Below are 13,335 nucleotides of genomic sequence, written 5' to 3'. Positions count from 1 at the left end.
TACAGACTAACACCAAGAATGCAGCTTCCATGCAATCTCACAATAGTATTTCATTTAATGGTATGGCATGGCATTTCTCATGTTCTGAAGCTACTCATACAAATGATCTGAGTAACAAGTTCCGGACTGCATAAGTTTTCTCACATTAAATATTCTCTCCACTTGATTATCACACTACCAAAATTCTATACAGTGGTGCCTCGCAAGACGAAAATAATCCGTTCCGCGAGTCTCTTCATCTAGCAGTTTTTTCGTCTTGCGAAGCAACCCTATTAGCGGCTTAGTGGATTAGCGCTATTAGCGGTTTAGCGGCTATTAAAGGCTTAGCGGCTAAAAGGCTATTAGCAGCTTAGCGGCTTAGAAAAGGGGGGGAGCGAAAAAAATCGCAAGACTTGCAAGACGTTTTCGTCTTGCGAAGCAAGACCATAGGGAAATTCATCTTGCGAAGCGCATCGAAAAACGGAAAACCCTTTCGTCTAGTGGGTTTTTCGTCTTGCGAGGCATTCGTCTTGCGGGGCACCACTGTACAAATATTTCAAACACAACATTTATCATATTTCTGCACTATTTCTTTTAAACTTTGGAGTAGTTTCTTTTAACTAAAGGCATCTACAGGGAATGCCATACAATACTTCTTTTCAAACACCAGTTTTAACTTCAGTTTTTTAATCCTAAAACTAAACTGTGCATTTTGAGAAATTAACATGCCGAAGCTATTTCTTAAACAGAACCTCAAAAATATGTCTAGAGCTTGCACACTACTCAGGAAGTCAATAAATGTCTCTACACGCTCAGGAACTGCATGTTCACTGCATCCCTCCCAAATGCAAAGCAAATTTTACTACCCTGATGCAAAGCAGGTATGAAGTCAGAGCCTTCAACAGTAATGGGTATTGGTATAACTAATTTTCCCGTGTACTACAAAGGCTTGCTACATTGCTTGTGATGAAGAATGACAGTTACAGGAGAGGGAAGGAAAGGAAAAAAGAGAAAGGCCACAAGCACAAGCCCTTCACCCATTATGTCAGAGGTTTGGAAACAGTCTGCAGCAGAACTTATGTGCTTATGTGTTAGACAGCTGCAGTGGTAAAAGAACAGTTGCTTATGCAGCAATATTCATAAAGCAAGTTGGAATTCTACAGATCAGGAACACCATACTTTATACATTATAATAACCTAAAATACCACAACTTTTTAAATGTGCTTTGCATGGAGTAAGAGAAAAACCCTCAGATGAGGAAATACTACACAGCAATCAGAACAAAGACTAAATCAGAAGGCAACATTAACACCCCATATAAAATCACACCCCTTCATGGATCACTGCCTTGTCTGCGAAGGGGCCTGAATAACTCCAAGAGGCTATGAGCCATGCCGTGCAGGGCCACCCAAGACGGACAGGTCATAGCTGAGAGTTTAGACTAAATGTGATCCACCTGGAGAAGGAACTGGCAATCCACTCCAGTATTTTGCCAAGAAAACTCCATGGACATAAAAAAGGGGAACCTTTGAGAAGAAAGTGAGAGCATGCTCTGGTTCATGGGGTCACAGAGAGTCGAACACGACTAAGACGACTAAACAACAACATAAAATCACACTTCTGCCATGGATCCATAAAAAAGCCCAAACTACTCCAAAGGAGTACAGGTCACACAGGTTGTGTGGTAAGGTCCTTTGGCAACAAAGATCTCCCATCTCTGGAGTGTGAGGTAGGTGTAGATTGAAAGTTAAGAAGTAGCTTTTAAAACTTCTTGAGCTCTGAATACAAACCAAGAGTTGCAGGGCATGCCATGGGCTTGCACATTTTCAGCTAAACGTTTGGCTGGTCAAAATAGGAACACTAAATGAATTGCTAAAAATGTTAGCCAACATAATGGCTGCAGTCCTAGGCATGTTTACTTTAATGCAAACCTCCCTGCCCCCCCAAAAAAAACCCCCCATCAACTAGGGTTTTACTTCCAGGCAGTTGTGTGCAGGATTGTACTATAAATGGATTCTCAAGACGTCACAGGAAGCCTTTTGTTAAGGCATCATGACATTTCAAAGAATTTATCAAGTTGCTGCATTGAAAACAATGCTTCACAACCGAATCCATACCGGGGGAAACACTTGATGGTTTCAAGAATGAAAACGACTCAAAAGCACCAAAGAGAGAGAGGGGCAAACATGCAGCTAGTTACTAAACAACATACCGCACCACAGCCTAAACTTAAGTGACGCAACCTCGCTCTGCTTCTGGGTCATATGAGTAAATCGACTGTAGTAAACAAAAGAACATGAAAGTACTTACCTTAATTTTTTAGGGACAGAATAATCCACTTCCATGACTTTGCCATGCAACTCCGCTTTACCTTAAAAGTGGGGAAAAGAAATAGAAATGTGGAAGCGTTGTGCTGCTCAGAAATGAAACTCGACTAGAGCTGAGGGAGGGTGGCACACTTCTTGATTCGCCACAGTCCACGGCAGAGCGAGGACTGTGGGGAACGACGCATCAGGCATCAGTTTTGGGGTGAGAACTCCTTGAAAGTAAGTTCCAGCTCTGAAAGGATTTTAAGCACTTTGTGAGGGAAGCGTCTATATTCGGGGTGGGCGTGGGGGGCACAGATTCCTTTTCCCCAAAGGAATTACTCCTCCCTCTGCCCGTGAAACCATCCTTTTGACCTATTCCTTGGCTCAGTCCTTTTGATCTGAAAGTTGGGAGCGTTCACATGAACACGCACTCCGAGGCGGGAGAATACTGCGCGTCCGGCTCCAGTACCGCCCCCTCAGCTCGAAGCCTTCTACCCCACACTCTTCGTATGAATGCCCCGCGAACTACCGAGGAGCCGGGCAGCTCATCCCCACGCCGAAGGGCTCTTGCGTGGGTGAGCTCGCCCTGCCTGATCTTCCTGCCCCCCGATTCCACCCAAGAAACGGCCCGGCCGCGCGCATCAGCCAAGGGCCATCCGGACTGCGCGCTGCTCTCCGGCCGGCCTTTCCCGGCGGCTTCCAGCCCGGCCCACTGAATCCCGGTGGCCGGGCTCCCTCCCGGGGCTGGGCCAATCCCCCCCTCCGGCTGCTCCGGCCTTGGCTCGGCTCACTCGCGGCGCAGCTGTCGGCCCCAGGGCTGCGCGTCGCTCGGGCCCCCAGGCACGTCTCGAGCTCTTTGCTCCGGGTCCCCGTCGAGTTGGGACAGGGCACCTCGTAGAAAGGTGCCCGAGATCTAGTGGGTGCCACGAGAGCTGGAGGGAGCCGTCCCCAGCGCCCGGGAGCCGCTCAATAAAATCGGAGAAAAAAATCAGCGAAAAATCCCTCCCTCGCCCGCCGGGCCGCTCGCCGGAGCGCAGCGCGCGCGCGGGGCGAACGGGAAGGGGCGCACGGGGCGCGGGGACCGGCTCGCAGGCTCCCAAGGAAGCATCGCCCTCCGAGGGGAAGAGAGAACCCCATCGGTCGGCAGGGACCCCCGATCGCCGGAGGCGGTCTGGGTCAAGCTGGGAGCCCCTTCGCCGCCACCGACTCCCGCCCGAGCGGGGATTCCCCTGGCCGTGCAAGCTGCCTCGCGGGCTCTGAGGGGCCTCAACCAAGCCGGGGGAATGAAGGGACGGCAGCCGGGGGTGGGGAGCAAAGTAAGCGGTCTTCGCGCACGCCCCCCTGACCAACGCGGAGCGCCGCGCCTGCAGGCTTACCGGAGAGGGTCTCGATGGCGCGGATGGCCCAGTTCTGGTCCGGGTAGTCCACGAAGGCGTAGCCGGACTTGAGCAGGACCTGCCCGGTGAGGGGCAGCTTCCTGTCGCCGAAGAGCTGCCGGAGCTCCTCGGCAGTCACGGCCGGGCTCAGGTTGCCGATGTAGAGCTTGTTCATCGTCCGCCTCTTCGGGACGGGGGGAGGGACCGAGCGAAGCCGAGGCCGCCGCCGCGGCCGCCCCCTCCTGCTCGTCGGCCGCCCACCTACCTAGCGGAGCCACCCAAGCCACTACCTCCCCGCCAGCCGGCCCGGCCCAGCGCGCTCCTCCAGCCGCTCTCAACAGCGCCCCGCAGCCGGGCGGGCAGCGAGCGAGCGAGAGAACGCGCGGGCGGCGGGCGGGCGGAGCCCAGCCCAGCCCAGCCCCACGCGGACCCTCCTCCGAGCTCCGGGTCGTTGGGGCCCCGTCTCCCACTCCCGGGACCGGCAGGAGGCAGCGCGTCTGGTGCAGACCTGGCCCGGGCGCCCGCCGAGAGATGGATGGAGCGGCGCGCTGGGCGAGCCGAGCCGAGTGCCAAGCAAGCGCCGCCCCCTCGCCTCCTCTCCTCTCCTCTTCGCCCGGAGCACGTGGCCACGTGCCGCGCGGGGATGCAGCCCCGGAGCCGAGCGGGCGAAGCCTTCGCTCCCGCCTGGAGACTCGGCGCGCCTCTCGGCGGACGGAAGAAGTCGTCCTGGCCCACGCCGAGGCCGGCGGTCCCGGGCAAGCCTTCTTCCCGGCAGCGGCGGGGGCGCTGGAGTTGCAAGAAGAAGCGATGCTTTTTCGGGTCACACATGAGCCAGATCGTAAAAGAGCCCCAGATAATGATGATGATGATCGTAATGATTGTGATCTAAAACAACTGGCAACTTTTCTGTGCGCGCGCTCGTTGGGTGCGCGTGAGCGCAGGGCGACTTAGTTTTACCCAGTCACAGGACAAGCGGGTCATGTTTACGTGCGGGTGTTTATTAAGTCTGAATGCCCCTGGAGGGCAACAAAAAGCCTTGTTTACTTTCTCTGCTTTGACAGGATTCTGAAAGCGAGCGCGACTTTCCCCCGTAGCCCACGTTTCTCCGCTGGGTTTGAGTGAGATTTCTCTCGCGCGCTCTCTGTCTGTTAGCGATTATAACTATCAGAAAAGGCGAAGGATTGCAGTCCTGCGGGCAAGCCGCGCTCTACCTCCTGCTCGCCCACTTCCGGATTCACACGGCCCCGTCTAGGTCCGGGGATTCCCAGCTCCGCTTTCGATGGAGGGAAACTCTGCCCAAGTCCAGGGGCTCATCTGGGACGATTTATTAGAACGGAGGTGTTTGGGCTCCAGTGAAACCGGAGTCAGTGCGATTTTGAGAGCCTGCTTAAACACTACCGTCTCGATCCCATGCGGCGTTTACTCGGGAGCAGTTCCTGTTGGCTTCCATGGGAAGATGCGCTCAGGATGGTGGCGCGACTGTGTTGAAAGGCTCCTCACCGAGATACAAGGGCGTCAGCTGGGGAAATAAGAGCAGCGTTGTGAAGAAGATGCCCCCCCCCCGCGCGCTCTCAAGACGGCGGTGGCGCCTGGCTATCCTGTCTATGAATGAGCAGCAGCAGTGGCAGAAGAAGCACGATGATGGCCACGTGTAGGGGAGAGGGGCTCGAGTTCAGTGAGGGGAGAGGGCATCTGCTTTGCTAGCAAAAGACCCCAGCTTCAATGTCCGGGTAGGGCAGGGAAAGTGATCTGCGTGAAAAACCCTGGAGAGCTGCCGCCGGTCAGTATTGACAGTCCGTGGCTAGAATGGGCAGACGGACGTTCCTAGAGTTTCCATTGCCCCTTTGCAGAAGGCTCAGCAGTCCTGTCTGCTGTGAAGCCCCTCTGTCACAACTACCCCTCGGTGGAGGAGACGCTTCCCCTGAACTTCTTGGCTGGGTAAGTAAAAGCAACGCGGCGGCGCGATTCCGCCCACCTTTAAAGATGTTCGTGGCGACGTCACGGTCGGATCCGCTGCACGGACCACTCCTTCCCGTTATTCATGTCTGTCGGGATTAGCCACAAGGTGCTCGGAAGAGGAGCCAAAGTTAGAGGCATCGTTGGCGAGGAGAGAGGAGGGCTCAACGAAGTTCTTCTGCGCAGGCTCCGAAAGATGAATGGAAGATACGATGCGCCTCGTGTTTCCGTGCATTTCCCATTCATCCCGAGTGAGCTTGTGAAAGACATCTTTCACAGCCCAAGGGGATTGTGTTATGATGCTGAAGTTGGTTCTTGGCTCCAAACGCTCTGTTAGGGCCAAGAGAGTAGATTGCACGTATTTCCCAGGCAGCTTAGGCTTGGGCTATTTTATTTTATTTTATTACTTTTTTAGGAAACCTCCCCTTCCCCTCTTCTTTTTCAAAACATTTTTCAAAAATACATTTTATGCTGCAGAAAGATTGGATCTGCCCACTGAGCAGACATGGCCTTGGGACCATGGATGAGTCAGAGTTGAGGTCCTCCCCTCCACAAATAATAAACAATAGTTTTTAAACCAAGAAACAATTGGACTATGTTTTCAGTTATATATATAGACTGAAATCACAAGACTAATAACTAAGTGCTCATTGCCTCTAGCTACTTATTAATCAGAAATATTTCATTTATTTTGACCCTTGTCTAGATAACAGAAAAGGATATTTAAATAACATAATATTGCATTAAAAAAAAAATAAGGCTTTACTGAAACATCCCAAAGAAAGTGTTTATCTATTGCATAGCTTTCCAAACTTTTCATGTTGGTGACATACTTCTTAGACATGCATAATTTTGCAACACAGTAAATCAGTTTTACTAGCAAGCCGGAGGTTAAACTAACCCATTTCCAGCCCTGGGAGGAATGTGGGGAGCGTTCATGTGACACACCTACACACTGCAGCAAATACACTAATGTGTCACAAAACACAGTTTGGAAAGCTCTGGTCTATTGACTGTTGCATTCATGGCTCACCTTTTCTCAAAGGAGCACAAGGTTTCATACGTGGCTCTCCCCCTCTCAATATCATCCTCTTATTTGCTTGTTAGACAAATAGAAAAGACCAACTCTGCATTTTGTAAGGATCTTAAGAGGAACTGCAGGAGGCACTTAGCAGATAATGAGCAGTGCCATCCTCTGCATACTTATACAAAAGTCAGTACTTTGTTCAACAGGATATATTTATTCCCTTGTAAATTTGAATAGGATTGCAGCGCTATTGAAAGTGTGACACTGCTATTGCTTTTTGGTATTCCCCACCACCACTAATGAACCAACACGGTTACCCAATTTTTATTTTTATTTTGTCTTTATATGTGTGTTAACAAAGTTTGTATGCATTGTATTTAACGCCTTGTTTTTAAGCCCAAATCAGCTTCTGAAATAGAACAAAAGGAGGCTGCAAAGTGAAAATGCTGAATTGCAATTTGTCAAGAGGTTCAGTGCCATCACCTGTGGCTTGTGTAGGACAAAGGTTTTCTTAAAATTACGCTACATGTTTGGGAGGAAGCATGCATGGACAACCCACAAGTAGCACTGGAGAAGGTTTGAATACCCCTGTGTGGAATAGAGCTGTCACAGTGTCACCAGACCAGAAGACTCCAGACAAGTGAGGCATCTTGCTTCCTGCATGAGGGAATCAACTGTTAAGCAAAGGAGAGGGCCAAAGGCATCTCACAGAGCTAACCCTGGCTCCCATCTGGTAGCTTGGTGGAAGAAGAGCCCTCAAATTGGAAAAAGGCGACTGCAACTCAAGCCTTGTCATGTGGGAAACTTTAGGTTGATCTCTGCAAGGCAAGACACTGCTGCAGAAGATGACCAGCTCAGAGGCTTCCAAGTAGCTCCACACAGTGACCATCAAACAAAACTAGTCTCGATGTGGCACAGGACCATTAGCACCAGAATGTGTCTGGCCTGGCACAGCCCCGGGGCAGCTTACATCACTGCTGCCAGATACTATGGAGAAGAAGAACTGGGCAGCTCCAGGAGAGGAGCACTTGTAAAAGATTCAGTCTAGTTGGCTTCTATATGTGGGGTGTTGTATGGGAGGTGATCTACTGATGAAATATTCCTTTATTCCCACCAGCCCAGTTTACTCCTGTAAAAACTATAATAAAGCAGATTTTCTCTTAAAGGGTTACAGCTGTTTCTAGGAAATCCATCCAGTCCACAACTTCTTCCCCCATATTCAGAAGTACAGAATGTTGCCTTCATACTTGCTTGGGTCAATATTCCACAACATATTTTTATATATATATAATTTACAGTTTACTATGGGAACAAGCATGGTCTATAATGACTAACACACGCTCTGCAGGATTTCAGACAGGGTTCTTTCCTAGCTCTACTTGAAGATGGTAGAGATTTAACCAGGGACCTTGTGCATGCAAAGCATCTCCTGTAGTTCACTGCTAACTTGCTAACTGCTGCCACATTTCCAAAACTTCTCCAATCTCTTTTCTAAGTATGGCCTTGAACTACACAATGTTTCGGCTAATTCCTCTTTTCATGTTTGACTGATTGGTCATGAAACCTATGTGATTCAACTCAGGCTACAAACACTTCGGGTTACAGACTCTGCTAACCTGGAAGTAGTACCTTGGGTTAAGAACTTTGCCCCAGGAGGAGAACAGAAATCGCATGCCAGCGGCGCAGTGACAGCGGGAGGCCCCATTAGCAAAAGTGGTACCTCAGGTTAAGAAAGGACCTCTGGAATGAATTAAGTTCGTAACCTGAGGTGCAGTGGTACATCCGGTTAAGAACTTAATTCATTCCGGAGGTCCGTTCTTAACCTGAAACTGTTAACCTGAGGTAACACTTTAGCTAATGGGGCTTCCCGCCACCACCACCCAATTTCTGTTCTCATCCTGAAGCAAAGTTCTTAACCCGAGGTACTATTTCTGGGTTAGCGGAGTCTGTAACCTGAAGGGTCTGTAACTTGAGGTACCACTGTACTACTGTACTGGGTAATTCTTCCAAGGTTGGTTTTGGTCCCAGCACTCTCTAGGCAGAGACTCCTCCTTGGCTATTAAATTACAGAGATGGTAAGTCTATTTTTTTGCTACAATGAGCTCAAGTCACTCTGGGAGTGACTGCCAGACTACAGCTGCCAGACTCATGAAACACCACAAGAGTGCGCTATGTGAACATGAAATCTATGTGCTGCTAGCAATCTAGTGCATGCCAGTAGTCACCCAACTAGCACTGCACATTGCACAGAGTATTTCCACACTTTGCAAAAAGGTAGAGAAATTGCAGGTGATAATGGTACACTTATTGCAGATGTAGGCAGAAGATAGATTAGGATGTGCTCTCACCTCGCCCTTTCCCCCTTTAAATTATGACAGCTGAAATGAAGCATGGTTGGGATAATTAGGAATTGAACTTTGTGTGGAAGGACTGTGAGCTCAGTTCGGTTCCAGTAATCAAAATAAATTCTTGTCCTCAAACTAAGACAGGTGGTCAGGGCAACACCTTTCAGCATGATAACCACCAATGATTGACGTAGGTGTGGTCCCGCCTACGTGGGTGGGGGGAGATAAAGCACAAATCTGGCCCATCAGAAAGGGTCCTCACCCCTGATCTCCAAGAAGAATGGGAACAGCAAGGTGCTCTAAAGAAGCTGCCCAATATATACAGTAGATGCTGAAGATCTGGAATGTTGCTCAATCCATGTATTAGATCAGCTAAAAATGTGAGCTTCTGAAAATATTGGGGATGTACCAGCCATGTGAGCTCTGGAAATGAATTGTGGCCCACCTATTTCACTGCAACAGTGAAATGTAGAATCCATGATAGAAGTAGATGGTTTTAGGAATTCTGCAACTGATTATGAGGCCTACAAATGGGACCTGAAAATCTAGCAGTGTTCAGTGCTGCTTTCAGTGTTCCAGTTAGGCATTCATACTTTCTTTCAGTAAATTGTTCCCCTGCCCCTTGTCCCATCCAAGTCACCATTTATGACCACCAAGCATGCCCAGTTCTCACTTAGCTGTTTCTGCAGTCTCTTCTCCTTTTATCTATCCCCCTTTTTGTGCTTTGGCAACCTTGATGTTCCCCAAGCCTGTTGGTATTTTACTCCATAGATGGTTCTGTTTTGGCTGCATAAACAACAAGACTCACCTGTGAATGCCAAAAGTAGATGGAATGGTGTAACTTTAGGAACTGGTGCCTATGTTCGTTGTTTTCCTCTTCCCTGAGGTGCATGGGGTGTTAGGGGAGGGGCAGTACCTCTGGGACGCAGGTGGTGCTGAGGTCTAAACTACTGAGCCTCTTGGGCTTGCCAATCGGAAGACCAGCAGTTCGAATCTGCATGACGGGGTGAGCTTCCATTGCTCTGTCCCAACTTCTGCCCACCTAGCAGTTTGAAAGCACACCAGTGCAAGTAGATAAATAGGTATCACTGTGGCAGGAAAGTAAATGACATTCCTGTGTGCTCTGGCTTCGTCACAGTGTTCCGTTGTGCCAGAAGTGATTCAGTCATAGTGGGCCACATGACCCAGAAAGATGTCTATGGACAAATGCCAGCTCCCTTGGCCTGAAGTGAGATGAGTGCCGCAGCCTAGTCGCCTTTGACTGGACTTAACTGTCCAGGGATCCTTTACCTTTTAAACCTTCAGTACCTCTGGGGCAGTTTCTCCCCCTTTGGTCCTCACCCTGAACACATCTCTCACCTGTGGCGCCTAGTAACAACAGCGGCCACACCCCAGGAACAGCTTTGACTGGCTGGTTAAATCAGGTGAGGGTAGCGGATGGGTCTCAGACCCTTTGCAAGTTAAGGACTTCTTCTGCATGGAAAGATAGGCTCTGGCGGATTGAGCAGATGTGACCAAAAGTGGGTTCTGTGGTCAAGAAGGTGATTTCAGCACATGCTGTAGAAGGAAGTGAGGAACAGGTGAGGTTCTTTACCCTGGGAAGGTAGCCCATCTAGAAGGAAAACTGATCCTAGACCTCCACTGCCTTGTGGGATATCCTTGGGAGAAAATGCTGAGGAGTAAACCTTACCCAAATCCAGAGTGTAGTCCCTTAGATGGTTAGCTTCTTGTATGTCTGCTTCTGGCAACTCCTGCAGCCAAGCTGGTATCAAACATATTGCTCTGCTTTCCTTTGGACCACATCAGCGAGGCTGAGATGTAGGTCTTACCATCTGGGCAGCCCACGACCTCCATACATGCTGCCTGGGCTTGTACCCTAGGGAGGTCACTTTGGTGCTGCTAACAAAGCGGTTTGACTTCACCCCTGGAAGCACACTCCTGTCTCATGAGACAGATGCCAACAAATGTCCTCTTCAAACCCATTTTTTTTCTTTTGTATACCTTCTTTAGGATTCTACATATGTGGGCTGGAATATATGCATTTTTAGTCTGTGTATAGTGCTTAATAGGGACGTGGGTGGTGCTGTGGGTTAAACCAGAGCCTAGGACTTGCCGATCAGAAGGTTGGCGGTTCGAATCCCCGCAATGGGGTGAGCTCCTGTTGCTTGGTCCCTGCTCCTGCCAACCTAGCAGTTTGAAAGCACATCAAAGTGCAAGTAGATAAATAGGTACCGCTCCAGCAGGAAGGTAAACGGCATTTCCATGCGCTGCTCTGGTTTGCCAGAAGCGGCTTAGTCATGCTGGCCACATGACCCGGAAGCTGTACACCAGCTCCTTCGGCCAATAAAGCAAGATGAGCACCGCAACCCCAGTCGGTCATGACTGGACCTAATGGTCAGGGTTCCCTTTACCTTTACAGTGCTTAATATGTTTTAGGCACTTTATAAGTGATAAAAAAACCAGGCCTAACAACTGCTACATCAGTGTTATGGGATCACAACTCCTTTTGGAGGTGAAGGGGCAGCAAAGTGTAGGGCCTAACATGCATACCCAGTGAGTTTTTGCTTGGGTGTGCATATGTAAGATTTTGCAATTGGGCACTTTTAGTTTCAAAAATGCTGCTGTGGAGTACGAAGAAACATTTGTGCTGTATTCAATGTTTTATATAGCACTGCCTCCACCTCTACTGGGTAAGTGGTTGTCAACCATTTGTCTTCATAGGACAATAGCTTTGCAGCATTATTTCTGGGTAGTTTGGATTGCATCCATTCTGGTGAATATAAGGGCAAAGTATCCTCTTCACGCTCTGCTGCAAAGCCTGGGCAGGCCTAGGGAGGCTATTACGTCTTGACAGTATTAATACAGAAGGGCAATCAAGAATTAGCTTCCTTGATTGTAGGGGTTTGCTGGACATTGTGTAGTCAGTACCTCTACTGCCTGATGGGCCCACTCTAAATTTGTTTCATCAGCTTTCATGCACGCTGAGTAAAGTGGGCTGTAGAGGCAACAGGTTTATATATGGCAACTGGCACACACATCAATGATGATATGGGGTTATGGTAGTTTTCAAAAAGAGCATGGTGTCCCTGGTGCTTGGGGGCTTCAGCTGCACAACAGAGTTGTTAACAGAACAGCATCCTTACGATTCTCATGATCCTGGCAAATAACCAGAAGGCAACTTTACATAGTACAGTATCAACTTGCCTAGAGCAATGGGAGGTTAAAACTCATCTTTAAAGAAAGTTAAATAAAAACCCTTTTTGTTCACTCCAGGGAATATTTAATTGCCTTTGATTTCTAGAGTCAGACCCCATATTCATTGAACCAATCTTGTCTTGACAGTTATCGCTCAGGCTTTTTTAACTGTCTGCTTAGCAGGGCCCAACTGCTTCTTGATCTTTGTACGATTAGAATGGGGAGAGAATGAGTCTGAAATAACCTGAGTACAGTGGTACCTCGGGTTACATACGCTTCATGTTACATACGCTTCAGGTTGCACACTCCGCTAACCCAGAAATAGTGCTTCAGGTTAAGAACTTTGCTTCAGGATAAGAACAGAAATCGGGCTCTGGTAGCTGAAGTGATGCTTCAGGTTAAGAACAGACCTCCGGAACGAATTAAGTACTTAACCCGAGGTACCACTGTAATGCTACTGTCACCTACATGGATGACTCTTCTACATCTAATGCAACTGATGTATGCATGAAATTTGAAGACCACTGTAGTAGGTTATATGCTCTTGAGAAGGCAAAAAAGGTAAAGGACCCCTGACAGATAAGTCCAGTCGTGAACGACTCTGGGGTTGTGGCACTCAATCTCGCTTTACTGGCCAAGGGAGCTGACGTTTGTCCGCAGACAGTTTTTCCAGATCATGTGGCCAGCATGACTAAGCTGCTTCTGTCGAAACCAGAGCAGCGCACAGAAATGCCATTTACCTTCCCGCTGGAGTGGTACCTATTTATCTACTTGCACTTTTGGGCGTGCTTTTGAACTGCTAGGTTGGCAGGAGCTGGGACCGAGCAACAGGAGCTCACCCGTCACGGGGATTTGAACCACCAACCTTCCGATCGGCAAGCCCTAGGCTTAGTGGTTTAGGCAACAGCACCACCCGAGTCCTTGAGCTCTTGAGAAAGCTGTGCCAAATCATATAAGCAGAAAAGCAAATAATACTTGAGAGCTGGTGATTCTGTGTAGTCAAACCTCAGTTCCCGAGTGCCTCTGTTATCGTACATTTTGGCTCCTAAATGTCGAAAACCTGGAAGTAAATGCTCCAGTTTTTGAAGATTTTTTAGAAGCCAAACGTCCAACGTGGCTTCCGCTTGAGTGCAGGAAGCTATTGCAA

At 49.0% G+C, this 13,335-nt stretch overlaps 1 protein-coding gene across 2 annotated transcripts in view; it reads right to left on the bottom strand.

Annotated features, from left to right (window-relative positions):
• IGF2BP2 (insulin like growth factor 2 mRNA binding protein 2) overlaps nucleotides 1-4,177 on the bottom strand; it is a 67,564-nt gene extending 63,387 nt beyond the window's left edge. The window contains exons 1-2 of one of the 2 annotated variants that reach the window (XM_082221815.1): nucleotides 3,666-4,177; nucleotides 2,291-2,351 (exon numbers count right to left, since the gene is read on the bottom strand). In XM_082221815.1, the coding sequence (XP_082077941.1) occupies nucleotides 2,291-2,351; nucleotides 3,666-3,840 (236 nt within the window). In that variant the 5' untranslated portion in view covers nucleotides 3,841-4,177. The remainder of the gene's footprint in view (nucleotides 1-2,290; nucleotides 2,352-3,665) is intronic. The other variant, XM_082221816.1, reaches the window with a different exon arrangement.
• Between the last annotated feature and the right edge of the window lie 9,158 nt (nucleotides 4,178-13,335).

This window comes from Podarcis vaucheri (assembly GCF_965113315.1).
Source record: "Podarcis vaucheri genome assembly, chromosome: 5".
Classification (NCBI taxonomy): domain Eukaryota; kingdom Metazoa; phylum Chordata; class Lepidosauria; order Squamata; family Lacertidae; genus Podarcis; species Podarcis vaucheri.
This window is presented reverse-complemented; position numbering and strand designations above follow the sequence as displayed.